Raw genomic sequence first — 16,923 nt, forward strand, 5'->3', positions numbered from 1 at the left:
CAACCCAGACGGTGGCTGTCTGACTCTGAGCCTGGGGTTACAGCAGCACGTCCCACCAGTTTCTCTCAAATGACAACTCTGATGCTCTTGAAACTTATGACTCCAACAAACATAACCTAAGCCAGATTTTATAAATGCTATCAGGGAACTGTGGGCCCAGCCCTAAGATTGGTTTTCTTCTCAAAAAAAAAAAAAAAAAAAAAAAAGCAGCAGCTCTAAAACTGAGTTGAATGATAAACCATAGTCTCAGGAAAAGCTGAATATATTCCTGCTTTCCAACTTCATCTGGTCCTCACTGCCACAAGGCAATCATTCTAATCATTCTTACCAACCCATTAAAGCTACTGCCACATTTAGTTTGCTCAAGTTCAAGTCACCCTGTCTAGTCCTTATACCTGTCACTTTCAACAGAAGTCTGCTAGAGCTGCCTCAACTTTTTTGTTGTCATTACAAAACATTCTCTATCTTTACCTACTAACTTCAAGCCAAATCCTGTTTGCTCTAAATTCCCCCATTACCTGGTCAAAAACCTTCCATGACTCACTGCTTCAGTAAGATAACATCCAAATTCCAGCACCCTGAATTTAAGCTCTGCTAAGGTTTGATTCCCATGTACCTGTCCTCCCTTCACACATGAACACTCTGCTCCCATCACCCTCAGCTACACACCATTTCCTGAACAGGCTGGTCCTTTCTGGTCCCAGGTCTATGAGCAAAGGCTCAGGCTGTTCTCTCCACCAGAGTGGCCTTCTAGCCCTTTAGCGATCCAACCACATCCTTCCTTTAAGGACAAGCCCACATCACTGATATCCACTGTAACCCACAGAAGTCCACAGGAACCCCATCCCCCCTTTGCCTCTCTGTCCTCACCTCCTACCACTCTCCCTGCTACTCCTTGTGTTCCAGCCATGCCCTCCTCCTTGCTGTTACTCAACACACCAGACAAATTTCTGCCTCGGGACCTTTCTACTCAAAGTGCCTTCTGCCTGCGGGTGTCATCAGAGATAGTTTTCTTGGCCACATTTTTGGAACTGCATTTACAACCCTCCTCACACACATATATACCTATTCCCTTCTCCTCCTTCATTGGTTTATTTAGCACTTATCTCTATCACTATCCAACACAGATATCTTTTATCTATTTACCTTATCAAGTAGAACATAAGTTCCATGAGGGGTTTCTGTCTGTTTAATGCTGAACAGGTAGTGTCTAGAGACCGTTTGCTGCATAGTAGGTGCTCAATAGTTATTTGGGAAATGAATGAGTGGAGAATAATGCCTTCTTTTAATTCTCATTGTGCACATTGTCTGCATTATTTATTTGGTACTTAAAATTATAATTTGTAAATACCAAACTCTAGTTAATGATCTGCTGAAGTATTTAGGGGTAGAGCATACTGTTGTCTGCAATCTGTTTTTAAATGTATCAAAAAAGTAAGATGGTTTGATGGATGGATAGATGGACAGATACATGGCAAAGCAAATAGTGTAAAATGTTAACTGCAGAATCTAGGTAGCAGTTATATGGGTATTCAATGGATAAATCTTTCAGCATTGTGTATACTTGAAAATTTTGATAATAAAATCTGAAGAAAAAATATAATGCCTTAGAAAGGCCTTCCTTGACTGTACAAATTTAGTTGCTCACTAACTGTTCTCTATGACATCCATTTCATTTTATTCACAGTATTTACCACTAGTTGATGTTGTGTTGACTATCCTTTTGCTTTCTGTTGCCTATTTACTTTCCCCGCTAGAATGCAAGCTCCCTGGAAACCAGGACATCGTCCATCATGTCCTCTGCTGTTTGCCCACCTAGAATATTGCCTGCAACACAACCAGAGTTTAACAACTCCTAGGTAAGTAAATCCATGAATAGATGCTGCCTGATACTGCTTATATTAATAACCAACTTACACAAGAACGTCTACTCCTTTCCAAGTGGACTACTAGTTTTTTGAAACTGAAGCTTTTGTAGCTTTCTTAATATTAAGCAAAGTTTTAGGTGCACAATAAAGGCTCAGAGTCTCATATTTTAAAATAATCTATTAATAGGTCAGTACTTTAAAACTGCATAATACAGACTTTGATGATTGCATTATTATTTTTTTCCCATATCCATCAAGTGGGAAAAAATTGAAAACTTCTGGGTGAAAACAGTCAAGTGAAAAACAAGGTATTCTTTCCTTCCCCCCCTCCCCCAGAAAGACAGATTATTTATGCGGGGGTTGGGGGTAGAGGTGGGTGGGACGGAGAAGAATCAAACACAAGATAAAGGAAATAGTCAGGTGCTCTAATTTTTGGTCCAAATTCTAATTTCCTTTGTAGAGTAATGATTATGCTTTTTACTGGACTGGGATAACCGGAAAAAGAAAGGGGAGGGGAGGGGAGGGGAGGGGAGGAACCCTAGAAATTAGGATTGATGATGGCATCTACACTTCTACAAAGAAAATGTTCATACTGTAAAATCCCTCAAGGGAGGGCAATAGTCACGATCTGTAAGCCCCTTATAACCTGCAGAGAGAAAAAAAGCAACTAACAGTCAAACCTATTAAATACACATGTAAATTTTCCTTGTGTTAGCACTTCACGCAGGGGAGGCCGGGAGAGAGCAGGATCCTTAGACCGCAGAGAGTTAACTCCATCAGCCGCCCCGCTTGTCCAGGACACCCAGGGCCCGGCAGAGCTCTCCTCACAGCCTTCACAGAAATGTCGAAAGCGCCTAAAACTGGGGTACCAAGAGCCCGAGAACAGCATTTCCAAATGGGGCGCCAAAGGTGAATGGGACAGGAACTGACGGACCAGGGATGTTCGAAAGAACACGTACTCCTCCAGCCATTCGGACACTGACCTGGGAGCCACCATGACGCCCGCTGGGGCTTCCGTGCAAGTAACGAGCCGAGACCACGGTGGACACCGAAGGAGACGGCCGCCCAGCCCCACCTGCTGTAAGTTTCCCACGCCGCCATAGCACCCAGGCCCACCCCCGCCATCTTCCCGGCGGTCCTTTCGCCCCGCGCCGACCTACGGAAACGCGCACAGCACTCAGGAACAGAGGCTGCGCATGCGCTGCCGGCTGGAAGGCAGAGCTAAGGTAATTCTTCCTAGATCACAGAATTTTATAAATTAGAAAGGATCTTAGAAATAAATTAATTGAAACCTTCATTTTAGAAATGAAGCAAATAAAACTCAGAGAGAGAATGACAACTCAGCCATTCTAGAGGGAGGTTAATGACAGTGACAAAATGAGAGTCCAGGTCTCTCAATTCCCAGTTCCCACCCTGAGTGGGAATCAGGCAGGGTCTCCATTTTTCCAGCTGGCTCCTTGGCCACAGAAATCACTCTATGTTGACCCAGTCTTAACTTTCAGATAACAAAAATTTGAAGGGGATTTTGCTAGTAATGTCTCGGCTTGAAGTATGAGTCCTTCCTTTGCCAAATCCAAACGGTCTTATTACACCGGACTGCTTTAACAGTCTTCAAGAATTGTTTAAAAATCTCTTCTACATAATTCCCTCACAATTTGTTTTCGCTTGCAGCCTCCGTAAGCACTGTAGAAAAAAGACTGTTCTCCTCTGCACCATGGGCATTCAGGGGTGAGGAGAGGCTGGATGGCTTGCCTCTCACCACATGATCTGGGGGGCCTCAGAGGGCTCCCCAACTAGCCATCACCCATTTCCCTTTCTCCCACTACCATCCCAGGTCACCAATTCAAAAAATCATCATTGAAAACAAACAAACAAAAACTACAAAGGGCTCTTGAGAACAGAGTAAGGAAGAAAAGTTGTTTGGCCAACTGTTTTCTCAAGCACACTAAAGAAAATAATTATGTAAGCTACTTAAAATTCAAGAATGTAGAAAGGCTTTTTTACAGCCTGGGTGTTACAGCACCTCAGCATAGGAAATGACGGGAGGCGAGGAAATACTTGTTTTCCTACAGTATCTTCTCTTATAATCAGCCTTTGTGTCATAGGCTGAAGAGCGGGGGGAAAAAACCATTATACTTTGGAAAGGTCAATCCATGCTTACAAAGCCCCCAACAAAGGTTTATTGAGAACCGATTCTAGCAACGTGCTGTAGGTAAGGTCTGCGCATGTCAGCCTTTGACCACCTCTAACTCCCTACCCCACTGCCTACCAACGTGTTCTGTAGGTAAGGTCTGCGCATGTCAGCCTTTGACCACCTCTAACTCCCTACCCCACTGCCTACCAACGTGTTCTTGCCAAGCTGTGTAACTGCCTTCCCCCAACTTGCTTTATTCTTTCAAGATTCCATGCCTTTGTGGTTTCTTCTGCCTAGAATGCTCATAACTGCTTTTCTGCACAATGAAATTCTACTCTTTTCTCATGGTATAATAACAGCAACAACAAAAACAACAATTTTTAAAGTGATTAATCTGTATCAGGCACTATTCTAAGCACTATAAGTATATATGGATACATCTAGGTGAGTATTATATTTATATAGATTCTTATAATCAATGATCAGTATATATTTTATATGAAATGTTATATACTAAATAAATATAAAAACTAATATATAATCATTTTATATATAATGTCTAAATATTTTAAATATATTTATATATAGTATACATTATAATACATATTTTATATGCATAATTAACTCATTTAAGTATAATGATTTTCCTATGAGATATTATCTTCACTCTACAGACAAGTAAATTGAGGTCCAGACAGGCTAAGTGATTTCCTCAGGATGAAACAGACAGTAAGAAACAGAGCTGGGATTTAAACACCAAACAACTGGCTTCAAATGACAAGGTGTTAACCACTATGTTCACTGTTCAACCTGCTCAAAACCGCCTACTGATATGAAGTCATCCCTGGTCTCCTCTCACAATGCAATCTTTCTTTATTCTGTCTTCCCACTGCACTCTGTACATACATTACTGATACTTATCTTACTGTATGGTGGGTTCTTTTCATCACAGGTGTCTCCCTATGTACACTTCCTTTTCCAACTCCCACCCCACCGCCACCCCAGATGAAGATAATTGAGGGAAGAGCTTCCTGTATCTTATTTTTCCTTACAAGCCTTGAATACAGCACAGTGGCTGGTAGACTCCAATAAATGTTCGAAAAGGGAATGAATGAAATAACTTTAAAAAAAAAGGTCAACAGAAATGTGGGGAGTGTATCTCTTGGCACTGGATAGAAAACATATAGAAGACATACTTCCTGGAGTAGCTAAAGGGATCAGTAGGGATTGTGTGACTGGAGTGTCCTCAAGGCAGCTAGGTCTTTCTGACTGCATGAACTGGTCAGGTAGTCCTTTGGGTTTAAGTTGCTCTCCAAACAGGTATACATTCATTCGATAAATACAAACTATTTAGCTCTGTAATCAGGCATGCATAACCAGTATTCCAGTTTCCTGACCTATAGAATTTTAGTTTGAACAGTTTAAATGATTTCGTCCCAATGAATACCACAGATAATTATCATGGGGGTTCAGAAGATGGAAGAGGTCATTTGGGGTGGTAACAGGAAAGGAGGCAAGAGAAAGGATAAGCAGATTTGGGCAAGGGGAAATATTTAAAAAGTCATTCCAAGGAGCAAAAACACACAGCTGCTCCCAATAAGAAGAAATTAATAGATTAACTAGCTTTCCGAATCCTGGTTTACCAGTTGTTTATATTTCTCACTGGAAACTACTAAATCAGATTCCTATAAATTCAGAATCCAATGTTTGCTGTGTATAAATAATTTTTCTAAGGTCTTATTATTCTTAAGTAAATTATTAAAGTTTCAGAAATGCAGCAAACCTAGAGATAGAAAGAAAGAGGAAGAAAGAAGAAGGAAGGAAGGAAGGAAGAAAAAGAAAAGAAAAGAGAGTCCAAACATTAAACTCCCCAACTTTCCAGATGAAATAGGTTTTAACTGACATAAGGATGAAAAATTCTGTTGGGTTGCTTACTTGGTTGAAAATAAAAGGAACCTCTTTCTTCTCTCCTACTTTCATAGATGATATGGGAAATGTTGCTGTCCCAAGCGTTTCATCCATGACATAATTGGCATCCATTAACGTGATCTAGAGAGAGTTAAAGGTAGAGCACAGGTATAAAATTTCCCTTGGATCTTTGGAAATTATATGTAAAATCTCCACCACACTTAACATATCATTGGAGAACTTTCATCTTTTTAACAGTCATTTGAGATCCTCAATCCTTAACTGGTAAATAATACTCTGTCTTTTCTTTCTGAATACCATATTTGCTTCTAAAATAATAATCTTTTTCACTTTCCTGATTGACTATTCATTGTCATGTTTTGAAAAACGGAACTTTATCCCCTCTCAGTAGAAATGCTATTTTTGAATTTGAGAAAGAAATTAATGTAGAAGATCCATGCAGTTATATTGGAAAAGATGCATTCTAACTTATTTTAAAGCTAATTATTTTAACAAAGTTAACTTATTTTAAAGTCTTGATCAATTGACAAGATTTTTATTCTGTTGGACTTGGATCCTCCTCTTTATAACAGACAATACGTTTACTCCAAAGCACATGGGAGGATAAAAATTCTTCCCAGCCCTACCTAACTCCTGCATTTCCCATTGGACACTCACATAACTTGAGGTGCAGCAGCTAGAAGCTAGTCTACCACATACTGCACAGCTGGAATCCAACTCCACCTAACTGAGGAGAATGAAGGCAGTGAGGGGACAAACTCAAGCATCAACCTCAACATGACGATGACCATCTCACAGTCCCCAGATGACTCACTCACCTCCAAAACATTTTCCTGATTAGGATCCAAAATAAATTCAAAGGTCTCATTCCACACAGGGTTTATGTCATTATTGAAATGTCTTGTCCTCTTCCTGCTATCAGGGGTTGAAGAGATGAAAAGTTCCACATAGGGGTCTGGAGTGTCAACTATAGACAGTAAACATAAGCGAGAAGGAGGCAAAAATGTGATTAGTTCCCCATTTGTTTTTATTAACATGCATTGTCAGGTTATTTTCAATGACTCTGCACTAACATATTCAAAATGTCTGAGACAAAGTAATATATAATAGAAGAACATCATAGGTTATATACTTTTTACATATTATGTCCCCACACTTCCTGTCCTGTGAGAGGGAATCATTTATTAGGTAATTTATTCAGAAGGGCATGTTCACTGTAGTCAATATCTCAGTCCAACTACCAGACAATAATAACAGGGCTATGATGGTGAAAGATCATGAGTTCAGGGTCATCACCATTGTCTATATCAGAAAAATTAACCTACTATGTTATTTGCCAAACAAAATAAAGTCAGTGTGACATAAATATTGTTCATAGTTATAAGGCTGCCTTGTACGGTTGTACAGGTTGTGCACTGAAGAACTCATGGGGAGGCATTTACATAAGTAGTCAACATATATTTCTGTATTTATTATGGCAGTATTCCACCAGATGGAAATGGGTGTCTCAAGGAAGTGACAGCTTTTTCTGTTACACATAAAGACTCACTTGAGTCGGCATGATATGGGTGCCACTGGAAACAGAAAGAAACAACTGCAAATAAAGGAACTACTTTAAAAAAAAGGAATGACTTCAATTTCCTCCCACTATATATACACACACATACTTAACAACAAGGCTACTGACCAAAAGTATGGAAATATTGATCACTCTCTCTTTGATGGTTCCTTTGAATCTTTCATCTTATAGCACTTGTGGTCAGGAACCAAGTCTTACTCATCTTTATATCTTCAGAACCTAACAACTATCACAATATTTAAGGTCTCCTAACTTAAGGACTCGACTTTTTAACACATCCTTTCCCATGTGGCCATTATAACTCATAACCATAAAAAAACAACCATCAAGTGATGACTGACAGAATCTCTGTTGAGCACTTCACATGCATGAGTCTCATTCACATCTCACAACAGCACTATAAGGTAAATACTTTGTTTTCAGTGTTGAGGCAATAGGGACTGAGAGATGCTAAGCAATGTGTCCAATATCACATAGCTAGCAAGTATCAGAGCAAGATCTGGCTGCAACAATCATTCTCTTAATGGCATCATGCTCCTAAGTGTTAACGGTGTCTTCATATGGTATGGATTGTGATGGAAAGAGGACCTAGACTTGGAATTTTGGAGTTGAGGAGGAAGGGAGATAAGAGTGGAAGGGAGGGTAAGGGTGGAAAGAGAGACAGGTAGAGAGGTCAACACAAAAAGATACAAAAATTGAAAATGTAAAAGAAAACATAATAGGTCTTAAATGATTGACTTTCAAAGACAACTTTGAAAAAATATACTTTGTTCTTTCAAAAAAAGTTACGATCATCAAATAACATAAGCAATGCCCTTCACTTAATTTTAAAACTCTGCTCATAACTCTTCTTCACAGTCATCATATTTTTAAGTGTGCTTTTTTACTCTTAAGTGGGGAGATCTACAAATGAGGTATAAGCATTTGGGATTGTCTCCTAGTTATTTTTTGCATTTGGTCAAGGGCAGCTGAGTCTCAAAGTGAGAGTGTAACATAAATGCCTAGAGTTTGGATTAAAAACACAGATGCTTGACCCTCATCCCCTAAGACCCATAGTAGACCTGTAGTGGGACTAGGGAGCTGCATTAAAAAAAAAAAAAAAAAAACTCAACAAGTTCATACTGTATAGCACAGGGAACTATATTCAATATCTTGTAGTAACCTATGGTGAAAAAGAATATGAAAACAAACCTACGTACGTTCATGTATGACTGAGGCATTGTGCTGTACACCAGAAACTGACACAACATTGTAAATGGACTATACTTCAGTAAAAATGAAAAAAAAAAACCAAAAAACAATAACTCTAGCTTACACTGATGTCGGTCACACTTTTGATATTTTTTCACTATTTATTTATGGATTTATTTTAACTGAAGTAGAGTTGATCTATAATATTTTAGAGAGAAGGAAATAGCTAGTTACTGCAATTGCATGCATGTATGTACATATGCATATATTTATGTTGAAATATAATTGACATATAATACTGTGTAAGTGTAAGGTGTATAATGTGTTGGTTTGATACATTTATATATTCCAATTTCTAACCCAAGGCTTAGATCTCTCAACAGGACCATAGAGGACAACTTGGAAAACAGAAAACTGGTCAGAAAAGATGGCAACAGGAAACGGGCCAAAGGAGAAGAAGACATGATACAAGGGGATTCAACTTGTTCCTCGAATAACAGGTAACTGTTCCTTTTCCGTTTCTGCCATGGTGCCAGTGTTGCAAACCACACATAAAACTACATGTTAAGAATAGCAGATGGTAGAAGATGATAAAGAAAAAGACTTTTCCTCTTTTGAGTAAAAGTAAATGTGTGATTTTAAGGAGAATATTCACTTGGCACTTCAGATTAAATGTACAAAAATGGAGCCCTTCCTTATCCCATAGAGCTGGTTCTGTCTTATGGGACTAATGCTCTTTTTTACGCTTCCCCCAAAATATTAAAAACACAAACCCAAGCAAAAGCCAACCCAAAAAACAAGTGTGTGGGAAGGGAGACATGCAGATGGTAAACCTCATTCATTTATTCAACAAATATTTGGGTGCCTGCTGTCTGCCAGGAATTGCCTGTCACGAAGCAGTTTGGCTTGGATAGGGAGCCAGGCACGAAAGTGCAGATCTGAATTATGGAAGTGAGTCAAATACTAATAGCCTAATTTTAGAGGCAAGAGTAAATAGAAGACAAGCAGATACACTGCACCCATGACTAGTAACTCAGTCACCCAGATGATTACACATACATAGAGTCAAATCGTAGGAGGAGAAATTGCCTTTTGAAGCTTGATCTTCATTTAAATCCTTGAAGAAGAGGAGGGACAGATTTTCTGGGGTCAAACAAGGAAGAGAAAGTGAAGTTGCTTGGATGGAACCAGATAAGCACAGGATGCAGCAAGTTGAAAGTCAACCAGTGATATTACCATCTTCTCAGCCATTTTGGACTCTCAGTGGGTCATGTTTTACCAGATTCTAACTCTGACAAATGTTAAAGAAAACACGATACAAGATTTCAACCCTACGTTTACATGTCAAAACACCAACAGACTTTTTCTTAAAATTGGAATCCAGTTCAAAGCTGTCATTTTCGATTTTTATTCTTTTTACATTTAAATAAAGACTTCAAAATGTTGGTCAAGATAGGTGGTTCTTCAAGTTTCTCCTCTTGCTTCATTAGCAAGAGAGCTCAAAGTGGAGATGTCAAAGGGTGCCAGACAGTGGAAAACCACTGACAGCTGCAAACTGTGATACTGCAATCTGCATCAGTGCTCATCTCTGCAAGTTAAGAAGCATCTGTAGCAGTGGTAGACACCGCACGATGAAAAGAAGTTTTAAGAAGCTAGTTTAAAATTGGACTATGATAATCACATATCTCAGCTCACTTTTTTTTTTTTTAACGTACTCTATAATCTTCCTTGGTGTGGCAGCACGTGGAAGCTTTGAAAAGGAAAAGCAGTCCATTTGGACAGCAAAACTTAGTCCAGTGCTTTAGAGAAGTTCCTAGAAATGCATTAAGGAGAGAAAAAATAATTCAAACATAGGAAAAGCAATTTTTTTTCCCTCACCTGTGTACTTATTACGGAGCTTTGTGAATTAATGCCTATGGGGGACTCAGTGTCATGTCACTGATTCAGCTTCACCTTGATTAGCTCCAGCCAAACAGGTGGTAGAGGAAATAGGTGATGTGTGGGCAAGGACTTCCTCATATCTTATCCTTTTATCTAAATCTTGACTAACAAAAATGTTGGAGGTGTGGGATACAGATCTTTTTTACTCCCATAAAGATGACATGAAACTACATGCACCAGAAATAGCTTCAGAATTCCAGCATTATAAAACTTCTCATAAACTTCAGTCGTTTAAGGAGCGCCCGCCTAAAGAAATAACCGGTCCATCTGTCATTTTGGCTCTGTCTGAGTAATACATGACTCATCCCAGGAGCTAGTGGCAGCTTCTCAACTCCAAGTTTGATTTTAAATATGGTCCATTTGCTTTCTCATATACATTTTGCTCAGTAGCAACTTAAACCCTTTTGCTTCAAATAAATATGACTCATAGCCTGTTACAATTCACATAATATACAGCAAAAAAACTCAAAAGGAAAAGTCCCCCCAAAGTCACAGTCATAATATCATATGCTGAATAACTATGACCCACGGCTGGTGAGCTTAAAGCAGTGTTTCCCAAAGTGCAGTCCAGTAAAGTATCTGCACAGAACCACGTGGAGTTAAAAACGCAGACATTCTCTTTCTCTTACACAGTGATTTTTGTTTTTGTTTTTTAAATCATGCCCCAGATATTCCTCACGCTTTAATTCTGCATTTTATCTCCTTTTTGGTCTCTGTATTTCAGTCAGGATATTTTCTACTGACCTATTCAGTTCACTAATTCACTCTCTTCAACTGTCTCCAAAGTACAGTAAAAACCATCTACTGAGTTTTTAACTCTCAAGAGATTTTAGTTCTAAATTTTCCATTTTCTTCTTTTCTATCTATCTGGCTCCCTGGTAAAATTCTTCCTCTTGCCATCTATTTTCTTGCACGTATTCATCTTAGTTATTTTAAAGTCCATACCCAGTACTTTGGAACTGTTTATTTTTCTTGATTTTGTTGGGGGTTGGTTGGTTTGTTTTTGGTCCACCTGGCAATTCTTGACTGATGTCAGTCCTTTTTACAAAAAATTGTGGGGGAGCTAGATCTCCGTCCTTGGAGGACCCATCTTACCCATCTTATTCTTGGGCAGGCAGTGCAAATGGGATGGATCTGCTTGGTTTAATCAAAAATTGAACTGATTTAAATCTTTGCTAAGGCTCAGTCTACCTCTGTTCCCTCCCACCCGAAGCTTCTCCACTGGGAGCCTGGGGCATTTTCTAGACCCCTTTTATTTGGCCGTTCTGATGTCCATTTTACTTTCCTCTTAGCGCTGTGAGACTGCCAGTAACTGATTTGTTTTTCTCATGTTCCACATTTGCTTCGTAGCCTGTTGCCCTGCACAGATCACGAGTTTGGCTCAGAAACGTGGTAAAGGCACTGACTTTCAGGCTTCTCTCTGCTTCCCTTCTCTCAGGGATCTTGCCCCTCAGATTCCAACTGACTTGGTTCTGAAATCCAGTTCTTATGTCCCCAAGTCCTTTGAGATTGCCAAAGCTCTGGTGGAGTCCCCGCCTCTTCACTGCTTGGCTCCTTCTCACATGCCAATCACCCCTAAACCTGCCCAGATTCCACACTGGACTGAGGGGAAGTGGCTTGCTGAAAACTGGGTCTACTTCAGCCACTTCTCTTCTCTCTGAGATCCTGGTCCCTCAAATTCCAGTTGACTCAGCAGCTTTTCAATCCTTTGGACAAATTTAAAAAATTAATTTTATCTATGTTTTCAAAGTTGGTCTTCAGAGAAATGAATGCTCTGCTATTAGCTACTTCAGCATAGTCGAGTGACTATGTAGCTATTAATTTAACCAAACACTTACTAATCCCAATTCTTTTTAATTTCAACCCTCCACACGACTGTTCAGACATTCACTGCTTTTCCCAAGTCACCTTCCCTACTCACTACTCCTTGTCTGAGGATGCGACTCTGGTTCACATTGTGCTGGGGAAGCAAAAGAAGAGGATCAAATGTCGTCTTCCAATTTCCCCTCCCTGTACCTCATATTTCAAAAATACTTAGTTATAATTATAATTTAAAATGGTACTTTATTCATACTTAATTCTTCCCTCATGTCTTAGAAGAAAAAGTTTCTATATACTCATCTCTCAATTTCAAATGATTCCACCTCCTCTCAGAGAGTTCTTATGTATTTATACCCAACCCAAAGGGAAGGGTATAGCTCAAGTGGTAGAATGTCTGCCTAGCATGCATGAGGTCCTGGGTTAAGTCCCCAGTACCTCCATTAAAAAAAACCCAAACATATATATATACATATATCTGGGACATTATGCTGCATACCAGAAACTGATATATTGTAATTGACTATACTGCAATTAAAAAAAAAAGAACCCTCAATATGTACCCTTCAAGTCACACAGCACGCATCAGTCCTACAGTATAATTATTCTCAGATCCTTTGAAGCCAGTCACCTTCAGGTTTCGATGGCAGCCATCAGGCATTCCTTCATTTCCTCAAGGCCACAAGGAGGAGGTGGTACAAACAACAAATAGAAGATTCTTGATTATGTGTCCATATATAATCTACTACTGAGTAATACATTTTGAATTTCTTTCCCTAAATGCAGGATGAAAGAAAAAGCAAAACAGAACCGAAAAACTGAAGTAAAAACTTATTCTTTTTCCTAACTTTCTTGTTTTATTTCATGGTACCATCATTTCTAGCTAGAAATTTGAAAGTCATTCTCTTCTTACAGCTTGTCTCCAACATTATCTGTTTCGCCTCTAACATGCCTCTCACATCTGGCTGCTCAGATCCTCTCAAAATATCACTGCCCCAGGTCAACTAAGCTACCTGGACTATTCACATAATCTTGTAGTTGATAATTTTTCTGCAATTAAGCCACTCTCCATAATGCTGCCACAGTCATCCTTGTGAAACACACTTTTGACCTTCACTGCCTATGAAGGGAGCTGAGAGAGGCCTACAAGCTTCCTCCACCCCCACCACCACTACCGGACCCCCAGTTTCCTTCCAGTCAGTGACCCTCCTCCACCATGCATGGGAACATCACTCTTGCAAGTCAACATTTAGCTCCACAGAGCATCTCTGGAATCCACACATTTCAAACACTTCACACAGACTGATGGCAGAAGCCTCTGTTCTGTCTCAGAGAACATTGCTTCTCTTTCACTTGTGCATATCACTATGTTCTCACATGGCATTTATTTGATGACTAAATGTTAATAACTAATAACTGAACGTTATTTAAGTCGTTGTCCTTGTCCTAAGGCTACGCAAGATAAGGGTCCAAAGACTGTACACTTACAGGATGAGTGGAATGAGATGTTCTCACTACTCTTCCCTTATCTAGTTCATAAGTCAACTAGTTGTTCTATTTTCCTATCAGGTTAAACTGGCTAATGCATATCATGTCTCCTAGAATTATACTTAAAATAAAAAAAATTCTATGTAGAGCTTCAACTTGCTGATTTAGGTATTATTCTCCTCACCATGGAAAGTGAGGGCACTGAGACTCAGAGGCATTTAGTAAGTTGATCAAGGTCATTGAGAGAGAGGAGTTTAACCTCGTCTTTCTGAAGCCGAATTTCTTATTCTTTCAAATTTATCAACACTGATAACTCTAACCTCTTTTTGCCTCTTTTTGCCTGCCTTCATGATGGCAGGAACCACAGCCTTCCTGCTCACTACTGTGTCCAGGAGTCTAGCACAGAGTCTGAAACATTATAGGGACATGATATTACTGATGTAATGGCTGATGGATTAGCCCTGAGCAACACTGTAGAAGAGGTGAGTTTTATCGTAGATACAACAGTCTCCGCTCTCTAACTTATTTTTACTCTTGGGGGGTACGTCTCAATCTTCCTGGTGTATTGCTCCACCCCACTTATTTGTATTTTAATATACAAATATAAGTGACAGTCATTTAATATATCAATGTCAGTTATTTTTCCCAAGTGCATTTGTATTTAACCTTTATTTCTAAGTACTAAATGCAAAAATAAATAGATAAGCAAATCTTCAAATTTCAGCTTGCCTTCCTTAATCATTCTAAGGAATAAGGTAAAATACTAAGGGATTTGTTTATAGGTTGCAACCCCTGCTCCCTCTAGAATGGGCTCAAAACTGAAATTGTTATGACATTAGATGCTGAAGGGCAGTCCCTGCAAATTTCTGGAAGTGCAGAAGCTGAAAAAGTTAGCGTAGAATTCACTGTGGTTTAGTAAAACAGAACTTTGGCAGTGATTCTGTATATATTGGCGAGGGAAAAGCAAAACCCTTACAACCAAGGCAGCATTGTCTAGGAACTCAAATACTCAGAGTGCCTTTTCCTCATGTGAAGTTATGAAGCAGTTTTACTAACACTATTTTGGGAACCATTTCTCAGGCAGAGTCCCCAGTTTGAACGCCTCCTATTTTTCATCTTCCTTTTTCTCACAGTCTCAGATCTCTCAGGGTGTTTTCTTAGCGTCACGTTTCCTTTTGCAAATGGACATGAAACTGTCAGAATGTACCATCAGCCGAGTGGATATCAGGAAGAAAGCCCAGTAACGTCTGCTCACAACTGACTTGGTACATTTTGTAATAACAATGGACTTACTACATTAATGAAGCGGCCTGCCATCCGCATATAGTAAAAATGACTTTTGTAAAGAACACTGATATTCACAAGAGAACAGAGAAGGATACATGGAAAACAACCCAAAGAAAGCTAAACGTAGATCTAAAACAGAACAAAGTTTTGTTGTTGCCTGCCTTGCTCTTTTACTTAAATCTCTTAAGATATTTTTTTGTTAGGAAACAAAAATGTTTTTGTTACCATATTTCTGCTTGGAACGTTTTAAAGATTTATAATCTAGAGATGTTTCTTAGAATCCCTTTAGTTTGGAGAGAAAGAGTAATTCTTCAGAAGTTCTTATATAGTATTATAAAACATTAATTTATTTACATTACTAATTTTAGCTATATGGTTTTAGCTATGTATATGGAGTCTACTCTGTTCTATGCAAGAATAATTCTTTTTCATTAAAACAGGAGTTCTCAACCTTGACATGATTGACATTTGGGGTTAGATAATCCTTTGCTCTGGGGCACAGTCCCTGACCTCTGTCCCCTAGATGCCAGTAGGATCCCCCAACTGTGACAACCAAAAATGTCTCCAGATATTTCTCAATGTGCCTCGGGGCCAAAACTGACCCCCAGTTTAGAACCACTGTACTAAAGCAAGGCATTACCCTTGTTACCTGAGAGTTATTCACTAGGATAAACCACTAAAAAATAGCCAAATTCCCTAAATAATGTATATTAGACATGCTATGTCAATCCCATTTTTAAAAATCTTATATTTTTTTCCCAAACTGAAAATTCCCACATGCATTCCATACATTAAAACTCTTCTTGAGTTATAAAATACATCTCAGTCTCCTTTCAACCCATCTTCTCAGGAGTTTATTGTCAACACTTTTTTAAAATCAGTAACACTGTATAATCTAAGCACACAACTACTGAGCACACACTCTCTTGGGCTGATTTTTCCAGACGGTTATTTATACCCATTTCATCTTCCCAGCTAGACCGTAAGTTGCTCAAAACAGGCAGCAGAATGAGATAGGCTTGCGCTCTAGCCCCAAAACATAACCGAGGCATGATTTCGGACTCTTTACTTAATGTCCTTAAATAAATTTCTGACTCTAAAATTAAAATAAAAACAGCACGTATCTCATAGTGTTACTGAAAGAGAGGAAATGAGGTATAATATAAAGTCTTAAGAACTCTGCTTAGCATTTCTGTTTACATATTGTGCACATTATGCATCAAGCACTTTTCTAAGCACTACATAATCTCATTTAATCCTCATTAAAAAATCCAGGAGAAATGTGTAATTACTAGCCCCATGTAACAGTGGAGGAAATGGAGACCTAAGAAAGCTAAGTAACTTACCCAAATTCACACAGTTCACAAATAGTGGAAGGGAGATTCGAATCTAAGCAAGCCAGTTCCACCCTAACCAGGAAAGCTTGCTTCCTCTCTGGTATGAAACAGGAACTCAGTAAAGTTATCTACCGTCAGTATCGTGTTCATTTCTTTTGTCCTTCTTCAAGGCACTGAATATGTACTAAGTACAGAGCAAATGCTCGGCATTTAGTGATGATGTTAACAAGGGAACTTTGCTAGGATAAGCACTGGGTTATATTTCTTTTTCTGTTTTGTTTTTTTAAGTCACTGAATTTGCAGATGCTAGAATTTCTTTTTTTTTTTTTTTGCAATGGTCATTTTTTGGTA

General features: G+C 39.0%; 1 protein-coding gene across 2 annotated transcripts in view; it reads right to left on the reverse strand.

Annotated features, from left to right (window-relative positions):
• Positions 1-16,923, reverse strand: part of PLA2G4A (phospholipase A2 group IVA) — a 122,550-nt gene that overhangs the window by 58,346 nt on the left and 47,281 nt on the right. For both annotated transcript variants that reach the window (XM_010992101.3, XM_064477190.1), the window contains 2 exons: positions 6,750-6,898; positions 5,938-6,051 (listed from right to left, as the gene is read on the reverse strand). In XM_010992101.3, coding sequence (XP_010990403.1) covers positions 5,938-6,051; positions 6,750-6,898 — 263 coding nt within the window. The remainder of the gene's footprint in view (positions 1-5,937; positions 6,052-6,749; positions 6,899-16,923) is intronic.

This window comes from Camelus dromedarius, chromosome 21 (assembly GCF_036321535.1).
Source record: "Camelus dromedarius isolate mCamDro1 chromosome 21, mCamDro1.pat, whole genome shotgun sequence".
NCBI lineage: Eukaryota > Metazoa > Chordata > Mammalia > Artiodactyla > Camelidae > Camelus > Camelus dromedarius.